This window comes from Puma concolor, chromosome A3, assembly GCF_028749965.1.
Source record: "Puma concolor isolate L17-30 chromosome A3, mPumCon1.1.hap2, whole genome shotgun sequence".
Taxonomy (NCBI): Eukaryota; Metazoa; Chordata; class Mammalia; order Carnivora; family Felidae; genus Puma; species Puma concolor.
Genome location: NC_141669.1, coordinates 51,230,423 through 51,247,276, shown reverse-complemented (window position 1 = coordinate 51,247,276; position 16,854 = coordinate 51,230,423). Strand labels below are relative to the sequence as shown.

General features: G+C 50.1%; 1 protein-coding gene across 1 annotated transcript in view; it reads right to left on the bottom strand.

The window, feature by feature from the left end:
• The window catches only part of FBXO41 (F-box protein 41), a 28,026-nt gene that overhangs the window by 9,115 nt on the left and 2,057 nt on the right, over nt 1-16,854 (bottom strand). Inside the window, exons 2-5 of the mRNA XM_086700843.1 lie at nt 3,509-4,539; nt 1,829-2,054; nt 1,261-1,334; nt 632-990 (exon numbers count right to left, since the gene is read on the bottom strand). Coding sequence (XP_086556969.1) covers nt 632-990; nt 1,261-1,334; nt 1,829-2,054; nt 3,509-4,401 — 1,552 coding nt within the window. The 5' untranslated portion in view covers nt 4,402-4,539. The remainder of the gene's footprint in view (nt 1-631; nt 991-1,260; nt 1,335-1,828; nt 2,055-3,508; nt 4,540-16,854) is intronic.

The window sequence follows — 16,854 nt, the reverse complement described above, 5'->3', positions numbered from 1 at the left end:
TTAGAAAAAGGTGACCCTTCCTCAAGCAAACTGTCTTTTTAAGATCCTATATCATCACAGAGTCCAAACTCACCCCTTAGATGTAGCAACTGAGTCAAGAGTAGGGAAGGGTTTGGAGGGTGAGGGTACAGATGGTTAGAAACCCAGCCTCTGTGAACAGAAGGCCAGGGTGAGGCTGCCCAGAGCACTCACTCTACAGCAGTCATGCACCTGATCTCGGCCCTCTAACCTCCCGACCCTGACCCACCCACATATGCACATGGCCTTGTCCATATACAGAAGGGGGCTCTCCCTGCTGCTCTGGGACTTCAGCCTGCAGTTAACACTCAACTACTCTCCTGTAAATGTCAACGAGCCCACCACGTGAATGGACCCCTGAGATGTGGCATCCTTGTGCAATACCCAACCTGAGCGCCCCTGTGCTGCAGCCCTGCTCTGTCACGTGAGTTCCTTGCCCAAGCTCACAGGGCACTTGTAGGACAGTTTGTCATTCTCACTGTGGGGAGTCTGGGACAGGGGGGAAAACAGGTGTGGGAGCCCAAGGGATTTACCGCCTCAGCCCTGTGTCCCCTGAGAGGGCCCAGCACCAAGGAAAGACTGGCCTCTCTGGCCTACCCTCCCCAGGACTCACCTGAGAGCCGGCAGCTGCTCAGTGGCCCGGCCATAGCAGGCCCAGAGCGGGGGGCATCTGAGGGGCCCTCAGCCTCTGACTCCGTGGTTCGGGAGCCCACGTCCGAGACATCACCCTCCTCCCCCTCCGTGCTGTGTCGGCGGGGTCTGCGCTGCCAGTTCTGGATGGCCTGGCGCCGCAGGCCTGAGCTGCGAGGGGGCTGGGTACGCTCCGAGCCGCCGTTGGCAGCCTGGGCCCGTGTGCTCAAGCCCCCAGGGCCACTGTCCTCGGGGGCCCCCTCTTCTGGCCGGGGTAGCTCCAGACTGTCACTGTCATAGCAGCCTGAGCTCTGGGATGCAGCAGGGACACGGCTGGAGGCCCTGGGGTGGGGTGGACCAGACGGTGAGGAGCGAGGGGCACCAGGACTGCCCAAACTCCCCATGCCACCCCTACCACCGGCCAAGGGCAACCCACTCCCCCTACTTTCCAAGAGCCCCCTTCCAACAGTGTGGAAAGGCAGACATAGGTGACCCAAGGAATATGGGGAAAGGACAAGGAGCCAAGGCCTCAGATGGGCCAGCCATCCAGTGGGCCAGTGGATCTTTCCAGGGTGAGGGTGGGCTGTGGGGCGGGCCAGGCCCGAGGCTTACCCTGTGCTGGGAGAGGAGCCATGCCTTGACACGGCGTATGTACTAGGCATGGCCGGGCCCGCGTGGTGTTCTCGCTGTGGGCCCCCAGAGCGGGAGGGAGAGGCAGGGGGCAGAGGAGGCAAAAGGGTGAGAAGGAACGGGAGAAACAGGGCACAAGATGGAGAGAAGAGAGGAGGGAGAGGAGAGAGAAGGAAAAAAGTTGGGAAAGATGGACAAATAGACAGACAGACAGCCCAGAGAGGCAGGCTCCCCGGCCCCCTCCCCACACCCACCCAGCACCCCAGACCCCGACTTGTGGCTCCCGGGCTCTCATTTGAGTGGAGACGGGCCCCTGAGAACCGGAGCAGCTGGATCACACCTCACTGGATCGCAGCATCAGGGGCCAGCACGTCTGCCCAATCAGAGGGGCCCCTACTTCAGGCCTCCAGTCTGCTCGTGGGGAAGAGCCAAAGAAGGGAAGCATGGAGCATGACGGGGGCGGGGGGGGGGGGGATGCCAGGCAGTGTGTGAGGTGAGGCTGCACGGGGCAGGGGCGCAAGCGGAGTGGGGAAGGCAGGCAGGCACTCACCATTCTGCCTGGACCCCGGGGTCCGGGCCCGGCACCGCTTCCCCCCGCTCCACGGCCCAGGCTGGCGCTGGGCGTGCTGCCACAGCTGCTGCTGATGACCTGCAGCTGCCTCTCGGCCCGGTCAGCCCGCTCGAGCAGCTCCTCGATGAACTGCTGCAGCCGCAGCTTGGCACTGGCCTCCCGCGCCGCCGTCTCCTTCAGGAACTGGTCGATCTGTACCACCTCCCTGGGCCCGGAGCAGTCTCTTACCCCCATGCCTCGGCCTGGCCGCCCACCCACCCTCCGGAGGGGACCCCGAGCAGTGGGGAGAGACACGGGCACAGCTGCCTGTGGTCACATGGGTGCACACGGAACAGGCCCAGGCACAATGCCCCATAGGACAGCACATACAGAAATGCGAACATCCACCCCGAGTCACACACTCACACCCCGCTGACCCAGCCCCAACACTCCTGCCAGACACCCCTCCTCCCCACCGAAACAGTCAGTCATACTCAGTGACACTCAGAGCCACCCCCTCCCTCCAGCAATGCTCACGGGCACACAGCCACGCACACTCATGTACGTGTCAAGTTCACTTGCAGGCACACACGCAGTCTGAGGCAGGCACAGTCCCAACGACACATTCCAACACACACACACACACACACACACACATTTTCAGAACCATTCTCAGACGCAGAAGCCTCCGGGAAGTGCATGTACACACAGCATGCTTCAGAGTGACTTCAGGATTCACAGTTGGTCATGCATCCACTCAACATTTACTGGGCACCTTCTAGGTGTTTGGCACTGTATTAGGGACACAGCAGTGGACAAGCCTGAGAAAAATCCCTGCCCCTGTGGAGCTTACGTCACAATGGGGACAGATAAATAACTTCCATCTACTTCGAAATTCTACATTTAAAGACCAGGGAAATAAGAAGAAGCCAGCAAAGAAAACCGAGGAGGAGCAGACAGGAAAAAAGAAGGACATTCCAGGAGAGTGTCCTGGATGCCAAGTGAAAAAGGGGTTTCAAGGTTATCACTGTGTCAACGCGGCTGAGACACTGAGATGATGACTAGTGGCCTTGGCAACATGAAAGTCGTTGGTGACACAGAGGACAGTGGTGGAGGTGGACATCTGATCAGAGTGCATTGAAGACGGAAAGTGGGGAAGGAAACTGGAGACAAGGAATATAAACAATACTTTCAAGGAGTTGTTCTGGAAGGAGAGAAAAGGGGCTGTAGCTTAAGGGGGGCAATGGGGTTAGGGCAGATGGGAGTAATGATCTTATGTCTGGATGCTTTTAGGAATGATACAGTTGACGAGGAAAGTCTGGTGATGGCAAAGGGGGAGAGCAGAACTGCGCTATGTCTTTGAGTAGGCAAAAGTAGGAAGAGGGTCTGGTGCCACAATGTAGGAGCTGGCCTTCGCTAGAGAGACAGAAAGGGAGAGAAACAATTTTCACAGCAGGCCGGTGGTCACACTTACATGTACTCACAGTCCCAAACACATACCTTCATGACACTCTTGGCCCCACCCACACCGTCATTACAGGCTTGTGGCTATAGATGCCATATTACAAAGCCATGGCCACACAGACACAAACACAGACACACTCAGGCCCAGTCACAGTGGTGGCAGCGGCAGTGACACACACGGGCACACCCGCCCACAGGGCCCTGCGGGCCACTCACTGCTGCTTGCGGCTCAGCTCCTGTTCCTTGTGCACCAGGTCCTGCTTGAGTGAGGCGAGCAGCTCCACACTCACGTCCACCTGGCGCGAGAGCTCGGAAGCACGCTCCTCCAGCTCCTCCTTCTCGCGCCCCAGCCGCGCACTCTCCTGTCGCGCCGTCTCCAGCTCTGCCGCCTTGCGTTCCAGCTCGGCTTGCAGCCGACCCACCTGGCCTGCGATCTTCTGCTCCACCTCTTCGCTCAGCCGCTCCAGCCGCCGGTCGACCTCCAGCTTCTCCAGCGCACGGATCTTGAGGCGCGCCAGGCCCTCCTCGTAAGCCACATCAGCGGGTGAGGGGGACGCGGGGGAGGCGGAGGCGGGCCCGGGTCCCGGCCCGGGCGGCGGCGTCGAGCAAGCCGAGGAGGCCACGGACTTGCGGGCGAACAGCTCCCCCAGCGGGATTTCGATCTCTCTCAGCGCGTAGCGCGCGGCGGCTGCGGGCACGAGGCCGGGCTCAGCCAGCTCCTCGCAGGGCAGGCTGGCGGGAACCAGGTCGCCGGCAAAGTGGGCGAGGGGCGCGTGATGGTGATGGTGGTGCAGCAGGTGCGGCGTAGCGGGCGACGGCCCGGCCGCCTGCTCCTTGCCCTGGAAGGACGTGCTCTCGAAGACCTCGCGCCGGGCGCCGGGCACCGCCAGCAGGGCGGCGGGCTCGGGCGTCAGCGGGAAGCCCGAGGCGGCGGCAGCGGCGGCTGCAGCGGCCGCGGCGCCGTCGCAGATGCTGTTGGTCTTGGAGAGGATGTAGAGCGTCTCGTACGTGTGGCTGTACTCCAGGTGCGCGCGCAGCGACGACAGGCTCCGGAAGCGCTTGTGCTCCCCGCAGCGGGGGCAGCGGTACGGCAGGTCCAGCGAGGCCATGGCCCCGCCGCCCCCGCGGGGCCTGGGCTCCACCGCGGCCGGCCCGCCGGTCAGCCGGGCGCGCTCATGGGGGGCTGCGGGCGAGCCCCCCTGCGAGGTCAGGAAGGCCCAGGGCGCTCACGGCCAGGGGCGAGGAGGCTAGAAGAGAGGGAGTAAGACTTAGGAGGGTGGTATCCCCACCTGTAAGGAAATGTGCTTCCCCAGGAAACCCATGCCCATAATGGAGGGGCGAGGGGATACCAATGGCTTGACCTCCTGGAGGAGGCTGGCCTGCTCCGGTACTGGTGGGAGGGCCTGTACATGTATGAGAGTGAGAAAGAATGAGGATTCTTTAAGGGGGGAGGAAGGGGAGAGAAAGGCATTATTATTATGTATAACACTTCCAAGCTATATTCCAACTTGAACAACCCAAATGCCCAACACCGGTAGAATGGATAAATTGTAATATATTCATAATGGAATTTTATCCAGCAATAAGAAAAGGAAGCACGGGTACATTCAACAACGTGGATGAATCCATTCAATATTATGTTGCATGAAAGGAGCCAGAGGGCGTGCATACTGGAGGATTCCATACATATGGAATTCAAGAACAGACTAAATTGATCATGACAGAAGTCAGAATAGAAGTTACTCCTGGGGACGATAAACTGAGAAGGGGCAGGAGGGAACCACATGTGATGCTGAAAATGCTCTAGATCTTGATATGAGTGGTGGTTTTACATGTGAGTACGTGTATACGTAAACAATCAAGCTGTATACATAAGGTTAGTGTACTGTATGTATTTGGCTGTATGTATGTTACCTCTGAAAACAAATCTTTGGGGCATCTGGGTGGCTCAGTTGGTTGAGCATCCCAACTCTTGATTTCAGCTCAGGTCATGATCTCCTGGTTCTTGAGATCAAACCCCACATCGGGCTCAGTGCTAACAGCACACAGCCTGCTTGGGATTCTCTCTCCCTTACCTCTCTCTCTCTGTTCCTCCCCTGCTCACGCACACACACTGCTCTCTCGCTCTCTGTCTCTCCAAATAAATAAATACACTTTAAGAAATCCTTAAAAGAAGGTGTTATTTCCACCTTGATGGAAATACCCATCAAGACAAACTATTGGTACCATGTTGCAGTGACCAAATTGTCACCTCACCTGATGATACCTGTGTGTGTGTCCCTGTTTGTTCCTGTCCTGTTTCTGTACCACATACTCCCATCCCTGCCATGCTAGGCACGTAGCTCCTTTTTCAAATTTCTTTGCTAGGTTGGTCTCCAGTAAGTGCCCCTGCCCTGCCCTTTACTCCAAGGGCCACCGTATTTGTCCTCTTCAGGCTTCTAGCACAAGACACCACCCTTCCTGGCATCCTAACCCTGCTCACTCTCAACTCCTGCTGCCCATCCTCCCTCATCTCTGGCTTCTGGTCACACCACTCCTGCCTTGTGGAATCTCTACCCTATTCGTCACTGCTCTCCTCTTCCTAACTGCCTTCAACCACCCTCTGCTGTCCTGTGCTCCTCCGGGTCACAGACCACTGCTTATCAATCCAGTTGTCATCAAGGATCTTCCCCCACTGGTCCCACCGCTCATACTAATGACCAGTCTGTCTTTACAGGCTGCCATGAAGCTGCCCCATTTGGGTTCTCTGACCTCCTCTTCTTACTGCCTTCTGAATCTTCCTGTCTCCTGATGGGAGGTCCACCTTCATACCTACCCTCTCCCCAGCAGTCTGGTTTGCTCCCATTCACTCCCAGCTTTAAGCCACTAACTCTCAGCTCTGCCTCTCTATCCTGACTTGCTCTTGACTTCCCTTTGCCTTCAGGCATTTCCACATGGATATATGGGTGAACATCTGTTCCCTTTACCAGCCCAGAACCCAGTCCTCCTGGTAAAATCATTCTGCTTTGCCCTTGGGGAACCATCCTTCCTTCCCCACTTTCTCAGTCCCTGTGGTCTGAGTGGGGGTTGATGGTCCACCCCCGACTCCAGGGGTAAGAAAGTAATATAGACCTGGCCAAACAGAGTCCTGGGATGGGCAGAGATCGCCCAAGTTGAGTCAATGAGTCATTCCTCCAGGACTTTTCTGGAACTACTGGGGAAAAGCATCCTCTTTGCATTCAGGTTTCTAAGCTGATGGGGAAGGCTAGAGCTGCAAGGGCTATCTTTGTCTCTTTGGGGAGGAACCTCCTGGGAATGAAGCCAATACAGAGAAGCAGAGCTGAGATGGACAGATTTCTCACAGATACTGTTTGAGATTCTGGTCTGTTCAGTTGGGTGAGCCAATCAGTTCCCCTTTTTTCTTGACCATTTGGAGTTGGGTCTGTGGCACTTGCACTAGAAAGAAGTCCGAAGCCAGAAATTAGAGTGAGAAACTGAATGTTTTAAAGGAATAGGCCCTAAGGAAGAATTAGCTGAATTAAGTGGGGAAGTAAGATAGTACCAGATCCCTCCTCAGAAGCTGGTGAGCCCTACTACATAGCAGCAAAGCAGCTAATTAAACTCTTGCACTATCTCCCGAGCTCAGCTGATGTTCCTACCTGGAACTTTAGGGGACCTGTAGAAAAATGTCACCATATGGGGTGTGGCCTTTCCCATGGCCTCAGTAAGGTCCGACAAGAAAGAGACACACTCTGGCTGAAAGGGGCACATCTGAAAGCAGACAGGAAGCAAATGCTGCTTTGCCTAGAGAGGCCCTTTCTGCCTGAGGCCAGTAATCCAATATGGCTGAGAGTCAGATAATTAAGAGCCAGTTCTCTGCTTCTAGCTAAAGTCAACTCAAGCAAAGACAGGGAGGCTGGAAACAGACAGAGACAAACCTGGGCCCTCACAGGCTCTTGACTCCTCAGGCTCTCCAAGAACCCCTCCTGCTGTGCCCTCCCAGCTCGACAGAGGTTATCGTTGCTTTCATCAAAAGAGCCTTCCACTGGGATACAGCTTGAGTGAGAGAGGACAAATGAACTCTAGACTAGGGGTTTGCATTGCCCTTTGCAGAGGCCTAGCTAGAGGCAACAGAGCCATGGCTCCTGGGAAGGGCAGAGCACCAAGAACTGTTGCTAAGAGACAACTCCTGCTCCTCCCCCAACACTATCACCCGGGACTTGATTCACGAATTACAACTTCCAATGAGGTCTCTAGTTTGGTTAATGGCTCTGGGGACAACTGAATGCAAACTGACTGAAAGCTTCCTAATGATTAAGGGGATTGTATTGCCAGAAAAACCCACAAACCTGGAAAACAAAGGCCAGGGATTACTCAGCTACTAATGTTCCTCACTCCTTAAACTTGCCGTCAGTGGGAGGTGACTCCCCCCCACCCCGCCCCGCCACAATGCCCCTTTTTGTGTGTGGCACAGAGCATGAAGAACAACGAAGGCTCCTCGAGATGGCAGAACCATAGCAGCCAAATAGATGAGCCAGGGAACCTCATCCTTGCCAACTGGTCAAGCATGTGGACCATGCTATGGGTCTGTGACCACTGAGCATTTTTCCTCATCTCCCCTCTTGAGCTGGGAGGGTTTTGTTCTTTCAGCTATCCGATCTTTCCTCCATCATAGTCTGGCCGTAAATTGAAAGACCATGAGTGGCTAGCTCAGTACCTTGCCAAACAGCCCATCACCAAGATCTTGAATTGGGTCTAGATGTGGTAAGTGGATGAGAACTTGGAACATCTCCTTCTGGAGATGGGACAAGTGTGTTTAACGTTTTGTGAGGGATAGCTGCATTATCATAAACAGAAACATTTAAAAAAATTGTACAAGTGGGGGGGGTCTGTGTAGATCTTGTTCAGACATGGAATGTAGAGGACGTTTATTGTTTTTGCTGTTCAGCTCCAGCCCTGCTTTGTGGATGGACCCCCAGTTTTCCCTTGAGAACCATTGCCCCCACTTTGGGTGGGGCTCTGGGGGAGCACATATGACCTTAGCCTGTTCATCAGTCACAGCGCGAAACTCCAGGCCAATATAGCCACTCCAGGACCTGTGCTCAGCTGGTAGAATGTGAGCCTGGAGCTGCTTGTGGCCACTTCTTTTTTTTTTTTTTTTTTTTTTTTTTTTTAATGTTTATTTATTTTTAGAGAGAGACAGAGTGTGAGCGGGGGAAGGGGCAGAGAGAGAGACACACACAGAATTCAAAGCTGTGCTGAGCTGTCAGCACAGGGCCTGACACGAGGCTCAAACCCACACACTGTGAGATCATGACCTGAGCCGAACTTGGGTGCTTAACTGACTGAGCCACCCAGGTGCCCCTGCTTGTGGCCACTTCTATCCTCCTTGGGCAAGAAGAACAACAAGGCTCCTGATGACCTCCCTTGAGCATCCAGATCCAGATCTGCCTAAAACTTTAATCCAGGACTTGTCAATTGTGTGAGGCAACAAATATTTTTGTAGCCTAAATCATCTGAGTCAGTGGCCAGTCACTAGTAATGAAGCTCTAGACTAACACAGTGACCCACAGTGTAAAAAGCAAACCTTGGACTTCCCCTCACCCGCTCCCCAGCGTCCATCCCTGTTCTCTTCAACAGTGCCACTGTCCTCCCAGTCATACCACACCACTGGCCATCTTGACTTTGCTCTCTGCTAACCATCAAGACCTGCTCATTTTCTCCATCAGTTCTCTTCTGCTCTGTGCTCTTCCTCACACCCAGACTGCTGGCCCAGGCTTCAGCTCAGAGCTCTATCTCGTCCCATATTAGGCACCAGATTCCTCTGTCTACCGAGAACTCATGCTCCTTCAATGGCTCCCAGCATCTACCAACTGCAGCCAAACTCAGCTTCACCTTTGGCCTCGCTGTACTCTCTCTTTTTTAAGTTTATTTATTCATTTTGAGGGAGAGAGGGGGAGAGAGAGAATCCAAAGCAGGCTCCGCACTGCGGAGCCCGATATGGGGTTCGAACTCGCGAACCACGAGATTGTGACCTGAGCAGAAATCAAGAGTCAGAGGTTTAACCTACTGAGCCACCCAGGCGCCCCCTGGCCTCACTTTACTCTTGCCAATTTGAGAGCGAAAAGTGGCCTGGCTGTTTTGCTTGCATTTCTCTGATTATTATGGCTGGATATTTTTTTTCCCACATATTGAGCAGTCATTTATATTTCTTTGGTGACTTGCTTATGTACTATTCTTTGCTAATTTTTATACTGAACGTTCATATTTTCTTACTGATTTGCAAAGGCTTTTTATAATGTTGATCCCTTGTCATTTATATACTACGAATGTTTTACTCAAGTCTGTCAATTGGCTCGTTTACAGTCTTTACTGATATAATAAAGCTTATAGTTGGCTTCAGTAAAAATCTTTAGCATTTCTGATTTTGTTATCATGCTTAGGAAGTCCAGCCTTACTGAAGATTTTATAAACAGTTATATATGTTTTCCTTTCATACTTTGTGTAATTACCTTTTTTTTTAAAGTCTATAACAATTTTTTAAAATTAAGGGCCTTAGGGGCGCCTGGGTGGCTCTGTAGGTTAAGCATCTGACTTCAGCTCAGGTCACGATCTCATGGCTCGTGAGTTCGAGCCCCACATCGGGCTCTGTGCTGACAGCTTGGAACCTGGAGCCTGCTTCAGATTCTGTGACTCCCTCACTCTCTGCCCCTCCCCCGCTCACACTCTGTCTCTGTCTCTCTCAAAAATAAATAAAAAATGTTAAAAAAAATTGTTTTTAATTAAGGGCCTTAAACAAATAATCATCCATAAACTGACAATGACTTGGTAGCATACACATACTTCAGGCTGTATGGTTTCCTTTTTATACAATGGAGTTTTAAATCCATCTAAAAATTTTTGGTATGCATGGTGAGACAAGGATTAAAACAAAACAAAACAAAACACTCCCTCTCTCTCTGCCCCTCCCCAGCTTGTACTCTGTCTTTCTCTCAAAAAATCAATAAAACATTAAAAAATTTTAAAAAGACACAACTTTTTGTTATGGACATCTTCACATATATTCAAAAATACAATATGAAGGGGCGCCTGGGTGGCGCAGTCGGTTAAGCGTCCGACTTCAGCCAGGTCACGATCTCGCGGTCCATGAGTTCGAGCCCCGCGTCGGGCTCTGGGCTGATGGCTCAGAGCCTGGAGCCTGTTTCCGATTCTGTGTCTCCCTCTCTCTCTGCCCCTCCCCCGTTCATGCTCTGTCTCTCTCTGTCCCAAAAAATAAATAAATGTTGAAAAAAAAAATTAAAAAAAAATACAATATGAAGATAAACTATGTTATATCCCCATCAACCAACTTCAACAGTTACCAACTCATGACGCTTCTGTTTTATCTTTATACCTGCTCCCCTGCTTTGTACTTCCCCCACCCCCACCACTAGATAATTTTGAGCAAATCCAAGTTTTATTTTACCCAAAAACAACTTAGTTATCTATAAGCCAAGGACTTAAATTAAAAAAAAAAACAAAACAAAACAACTTAGCAGGTGCCTGGGTGGCTCAGTCAGTTAAGCATCCTACTTTGGCTCAGGTCATGATCTTATGGTTCACAGGTTCGAGCCCCGCATCAGGCTCTGTGCTGACAGCTCAAAGCCTGGAGCCTGCTTCAGATTCTGTGTCTCCCTCTCTCTCTCTGCCCCTCCCCCACTCACGCTCTGTCTCTCTCTCTCTCTCTTAAAAATAAATAAACATTAAAAAAAATTTTTTTAAATACTTAGTCACTGTTCTAACATCACCATCGTTTAGGTATATTAACATCAAAATCATTATCATCCATCACCATTATCATTAGGTATATTAACACCAAAAAAGTAGCCTTGAGAGGGAAATCCAGAAGAGAGTTCTCTGAACAGACCAACAAAATAAATAGTCTTGTGGCAAATCTATTCAAAGTGCAAAAAAGAAAGAAAGAAAACAAATACATAACACTGTGAATGAGAAAAGGGATATAACCACTGACACAGAGATTTTTTTTTTTAATTACTAAAATGCCACCAGGTACAATTCTTGGCCCAAATTGTTGAAAATCTGGATGAACTGAATATTTTTCTAGGAAAATATAAATTATCAAAATTGACTCAAGAAGAAGTAGAAAACCTGAATGGATTAATAAGTATAGATAAAATTGAAGAAGTTGGCAAAGTGACAGAGATGTTATAAATAGAATTCAGTTCACACACACACACAACTGTTCAGGAACAGGGTTATTCTGTGATGTATGGTCAGCTTGGTATCAGGGCACCCGTGGGTACCTGCCCATCCCAACTAAGTGCTGAGCCCTCCAGTGGGGGCACTTTCAGGGATCAGAACTGGCCAACCTGTTCCGTCCCCTCCCCATATACTTTTGAAGCATCCTTTTCCTACACAGCACCCTGCTAGCCAGGCTCTGACAAAGGGGAAAGTCTGGGGGTGCAGGCCTATGTGTGGATGTGCAAGGTAGAAGTAGGAAGGGACTTCTGCCCCACAGTTTCCCTCCATATGCTGGAGCTGAGGAAGGACTATGAATCATTCTTAGGAATATTTTTGCCTAGATGTATGTACTCCCTCAGCATGAGCATAAGCTTTGCCTGGATGCAGGCAAGAAGGTGATGGAGGCAGGGGGAGGTAGAAGAGGAAGAAAAAGAAAAATAGAAGTGTTGCCCGTTCAAATTCTATCACAGTCCTGTATTAGGAGTATCATGACAGAACAGTTGGAGATTTTCCTTTGCATTCTAGTCTCTTCAAATCAGCAACCTCTGCGTTCCTAAGACCTGCCTCCTTTTTCAGCCTGGCCCTGCCCCTTGCCCCCATCCCCAGGACCTGTTATGCTCCTGCCATCTTTCTGAAATGCCTATCTCAAGTCTACTTTCTTTCAAATCCAGCTGAAGGTTTGCATTAGGTAGAAGGATTCTACAGGATGAACCACAGGATCTTTTTTTTTTTTTTGTAAGGCTTTCAGGTGTGTGAATCTCATCTCCTCAAACAAGACCAACCATTTCAAGATGTGTGTCTTCTCTGGCTCCCGTCTACTGTCACATTCTCACTGACTCTGACAGAAACACAGATTATCTTGCATTTTCATGGCTTCCACTACCATGTAATCATTGAGAATTCCTGCAGTGGATATTAGTATTTTTATCTGCTCAGCAAGTCTTCTTCACCTTCCGGTAATACATCTCATTCTTTCTTTGGTAAGCTGGCCCTCCCCATTCCATGTGGTTCTGACAGGGCTGCATGACCCAGGCCTAGCCAATCATGTCAACCATGGTGCCCCCATCTCCTTGGCCACAATGAACGACCCAGGAATGGACACATTCCTCAAGCTGAGCCAACAGAGCCATTCACTGGGAATATAAATGAAAGACTGAGGAGTCTCTTATTCCTCTGGAATTACATATTAGGATGCTAAAGCTATCTATGGCCTTGTGTAACCCCCACCTACTACATGGAGAAAGCCCATGCATGGCGGGGGAAAAATATGGCCACACTCAGAGCGCAGCTGAGCTAAAAGCTAGAAAGAGGGGGCGCCTGGGTGGCGCAGTCGGTTAAGCGTCCGACTTCAGCCAGGTCACGATCTCACGGTCCGTGAGTTCGAGCCCCGCGTCAGGCTCTGGGCTGATGGCTCAGAGCCTGGAGCCTGTTTCCGATTCTGTGTCTCCCTCTCTCTCTGCCCCTCCCCCGTTCATGCTCTGTCTCTCTCTGTCCCAAAAATAAATAAACGTTGAAAAAAAAATTTAAAAAAAAATAAAATAAAATAAAAAAAAATAAAAGCTAGAAAGAGTCCTCACCACATTTTTGAGAACCCAGGTACAGTCATACCCCAAACACACCCATCCCCCTTCTTTCCAGTTACATGAGTTGGTACATATCCCTTTTTGCAAAAAAATAATTTGAGTGGGATTTCTGTCACTTGTAATCAAAAGTCCTAATAATCTCACAAATCTGTATTTCTAGCCTAGCATTCTCTACTGAGCTCTATTAAAACATGAATTCATTCAGTGTATGTTTACATACACTGCTCTGGGCCATGAATTTTATCAGGTGCTGTGCTAGGTATGCTGAGGACATCTTGAGATCTTGCCTTCAAACAGCTTGGGGTTCCCTGGGACAGACTAAGTAAGGTATTAGATGATACAGCAATAAAATAAATGCTGGGCAAGAGGCTAGCATGGGATTCTACACTCAACTTAGCTTGAGGAATTGGGGAACCCCCAGAGGCAGTAGCATCTAAATGACTGGAAGAGTAGAGTCAGGTGAGGAAGTGTAATTATGAGATCGGGGGAAGAGAAGGAAGGCATTCTGAGTAGTGGAAACAGGATGCGCAAAGGCAAAAAAAAAACATCTCTCTCTGGGAACTAAACCCTAAGCTCTGTCTCAACCACTGCTACTTCCCCAGCACTTCCAACACTGCCTGGCATGGGGCAGGTGCTTGGGTAAGTGTTTGTGGAATGAAGGAAGGGCAAGGACTTAATCAGATATACAGTTTAGAAAATGGACTACTGAGGGCCAAGGTCAAGCAGAAGGCAGTTGGAGGCAGAAATTGTTAGCCAAGGTAGCAGGAGTGCAATGAGGACAAGGATGGATACGGGAGCAACATAGGAAGGAGAGTCAAGAAGGCTTGGTGACAGAATGATTGTGGCTCATACTAAAGGGAAGAGTCGAAGATCAAGCTCAGGTTTGGGTTTTGAGCATGTAGATAAATGGGGCTGTGGTTAAGGTAGGAGGGAAAGTGAAGGAAAGCAGGTTTGGGGGAGAGACGAGCCTGGTTGTAAATTCCATGAGTTTGAGTTTCCAGAGGGCCTTGGAAATAGAGATAGTCGTTGATACATAGTTTGCAATATGGAGCCAAAAATATAGGTCTGGCAACTTCAGCATAAAAGTGGATGAGTAGGACCAGGGAGAGGGTGCAGAGAGAGGAGAGCAGAGTAATAAAGATGGACCCTCAGAAAAGCAGGGGAGGGAGAAGAACCAAGAAGTTTCTAAGAACCAGAAGCAGCAATGGGAATTCTGGCAGCAAACCTTTTGGAAGAGAGGATGTCAAGGAGGGAAGAAGTGGCAGTAGTGTAAATGACAGTGTAAACAACAGGAGTTGATGACACAGTCAGAGCAGAGGTGGCAAGGGTCCACTGGGGACCTCAGGGAAGACCTCTTTGATGAGCCCAGCTGATGGGGGCTGAGGGGAGAGTGAGGTGGAGACAGTGAGTACATACAGGAAGCTCAACTATGAAGGGGAAGAGGCAGCATGGGAGATTCCAGAAGGAATTTTTAAGGTGAGAGACACCAGAACATATTTAAATGCTTCTTAGAGATAACCTAATTCTAATCTCTACTATCACTTCCACTAGCATGAGGCATACATAACCCATGCCTTAGACCTGACATTTATAGCAATCTTTTTTTTTTTAAGTGCTCCTTAGAAGCAGCCTGTAGAGAGGGAGACGATGAAAAGGTGGTATTTTAATGTAGGTGGCTCAGAGCTTAATGTGGCTAACAGTGTACTCATAATACATGATTCCTTCAAGCCCGCATCTTTCTCCTGTTTCCCATCTTGACCAACATCTTCATTATCTACTCAGCACCCTGGATGCAACCCCCAAGGCACCTCTGCATTCTCAAAGTCCTCTTCAGACCTCATCAATCACTGGTTTTTGTTCTACTGCCTTCTAGATATTTGATTCTTATTTCCTCTAGTCCCTCCCCCAGACCATAATTATCCGCTTCTATCTGGTCTGTTGATACTGTTTCTAACTGAAGTCTCTAACTCCTCCTGCTTTTTCTGAAAATGCCAATCCAGTCGTGTCACTCTTCTTCCAAAATAAATCTCTGAGGGCAGGCCATTTTCTGGGAGGTAAAGTCCACCCTGCTTTGACTGCCCTCAAGCCTGGCCAGGACCAGACCACCAGACAGCCTTGCCAGCCTAGCTTTTGTGTCCTGCTTCCCATGTACATCCTTAATGAGCCCTGCAGGGCTCAGTTTCACTGAGAAGTACCATGTGCTGTCACACCCTCAAATCTTGGCTCATGCTGGTCCCTCTTCCTGGGACTCCCTGCACCAAATGGTGAATTCTGCAGGGCCACCTCAAATGCTACCCTTTCCATGAAGCCTTCCTTGACCCCCTCCTTCAGCTCAAATCACATCACAGCGTGAATCACTCCTTACCACAGCTCTTCACATACGGTAACAGGTGTCACATGCTGGATGGTCATGGACTTGTTTGCACATCAGATCCCACCCTATTCGTACACTGGAAGGCAAGGACAATGCAAATGATTCACCCTCACACCTTTCTCACCCACAGCAGACATCAGTATATCATTCTTGGAGGAATCACACTGAATAATGGATGAACTGATTGATTTCATGTAACCAAAGTGATTTCTATCACTCATTATCATGGAACTGGATGAATCTGGTTATAATTAAGTCCACCTAAGAATCACCTGGAATTACAAGTGCTTCCCTGGTTCGGCTTACGTCCCACCCACTGGGAAGTAAGAACTTGCTGTGTCTTCTTGCCTCTGTCACTCTAACAGAGCTCCAAGGCTTAGGGCTTCTGTGCTTCATTCTGTTTTATCCACCCGACAAAAAGATATCAAACACAAGGTCCATGCCAGCCACTGGGAGACACAGGGATGAATAAGACAGTCAAGCCCTCAAGACGCTTACAGTCTAATAATCTAAACAGTGAACATTTACCTACTAATTATTCTGATCAGATACCATGCTTCTCATTTAGTCTTCATGACAGTGCTGCCACATAGGTGGTATTGTCTCTATTTTAGGAGGAAAATGAGGCTCAGAGTGGCCAAATCATTTGCCCAAGGCCAGGAAGTGACTGTAATAGACTTTGCTCTGATGGCCTCCCTGGAACCATGCTTCCAGGATTCTTGCCCTTATGTTGTGCCCTCCCACACTGACTCAAAAGTTGGCCATGTAGTAGCAGAGGTTTGATAAGCAATTGTACCTTAGAGCTTACAACCTCTTACAGTATTTCTCTAGGGATACAGCTGCCATAAAAAAAAAAAAACAAAAAAAAAAACTCCGGCTGAATTACTGAATGATTAGATATTGTATGTAGAGAGACCCTGAAGGATGAAAGACCACCTTGATGTTCCTTTCCAGCCAGTCCCTCAACTGAATGCTGCTGAGAGGTGCCAAGTGAACCCACAGCCATGGCCATAGTCATGGCCAACACACAGACCATGAAAAATAATAAAGCATTATTGTTTTAAGCCCCTACATTCTGAGGTGGTTTGTTGCACCACTGAATAATTGAAACAGTTACAAGTCAGGATTTGACTTGTAAGTCTACCTGATCAAGTACTACCTGATTTCAAAACCCATACTAACGGGGCACCTGGGTGGCTCAGTCGGTTAAGTGGCCGACTTCGGCTCAGGTCACGATCTCGCGGTCCGTGAGTTCGAGCCCCGCGTCGGGCTCTGTGCTGACTGCTCAGAGCCTGGAGCCTGTTTCAGATTCTGTGTCTCCCTCTCTCTCTGACCCTCCCCCGTTCATGCTCTGTCTCTCTCTGTCTCAAAAATAAATAAACGTT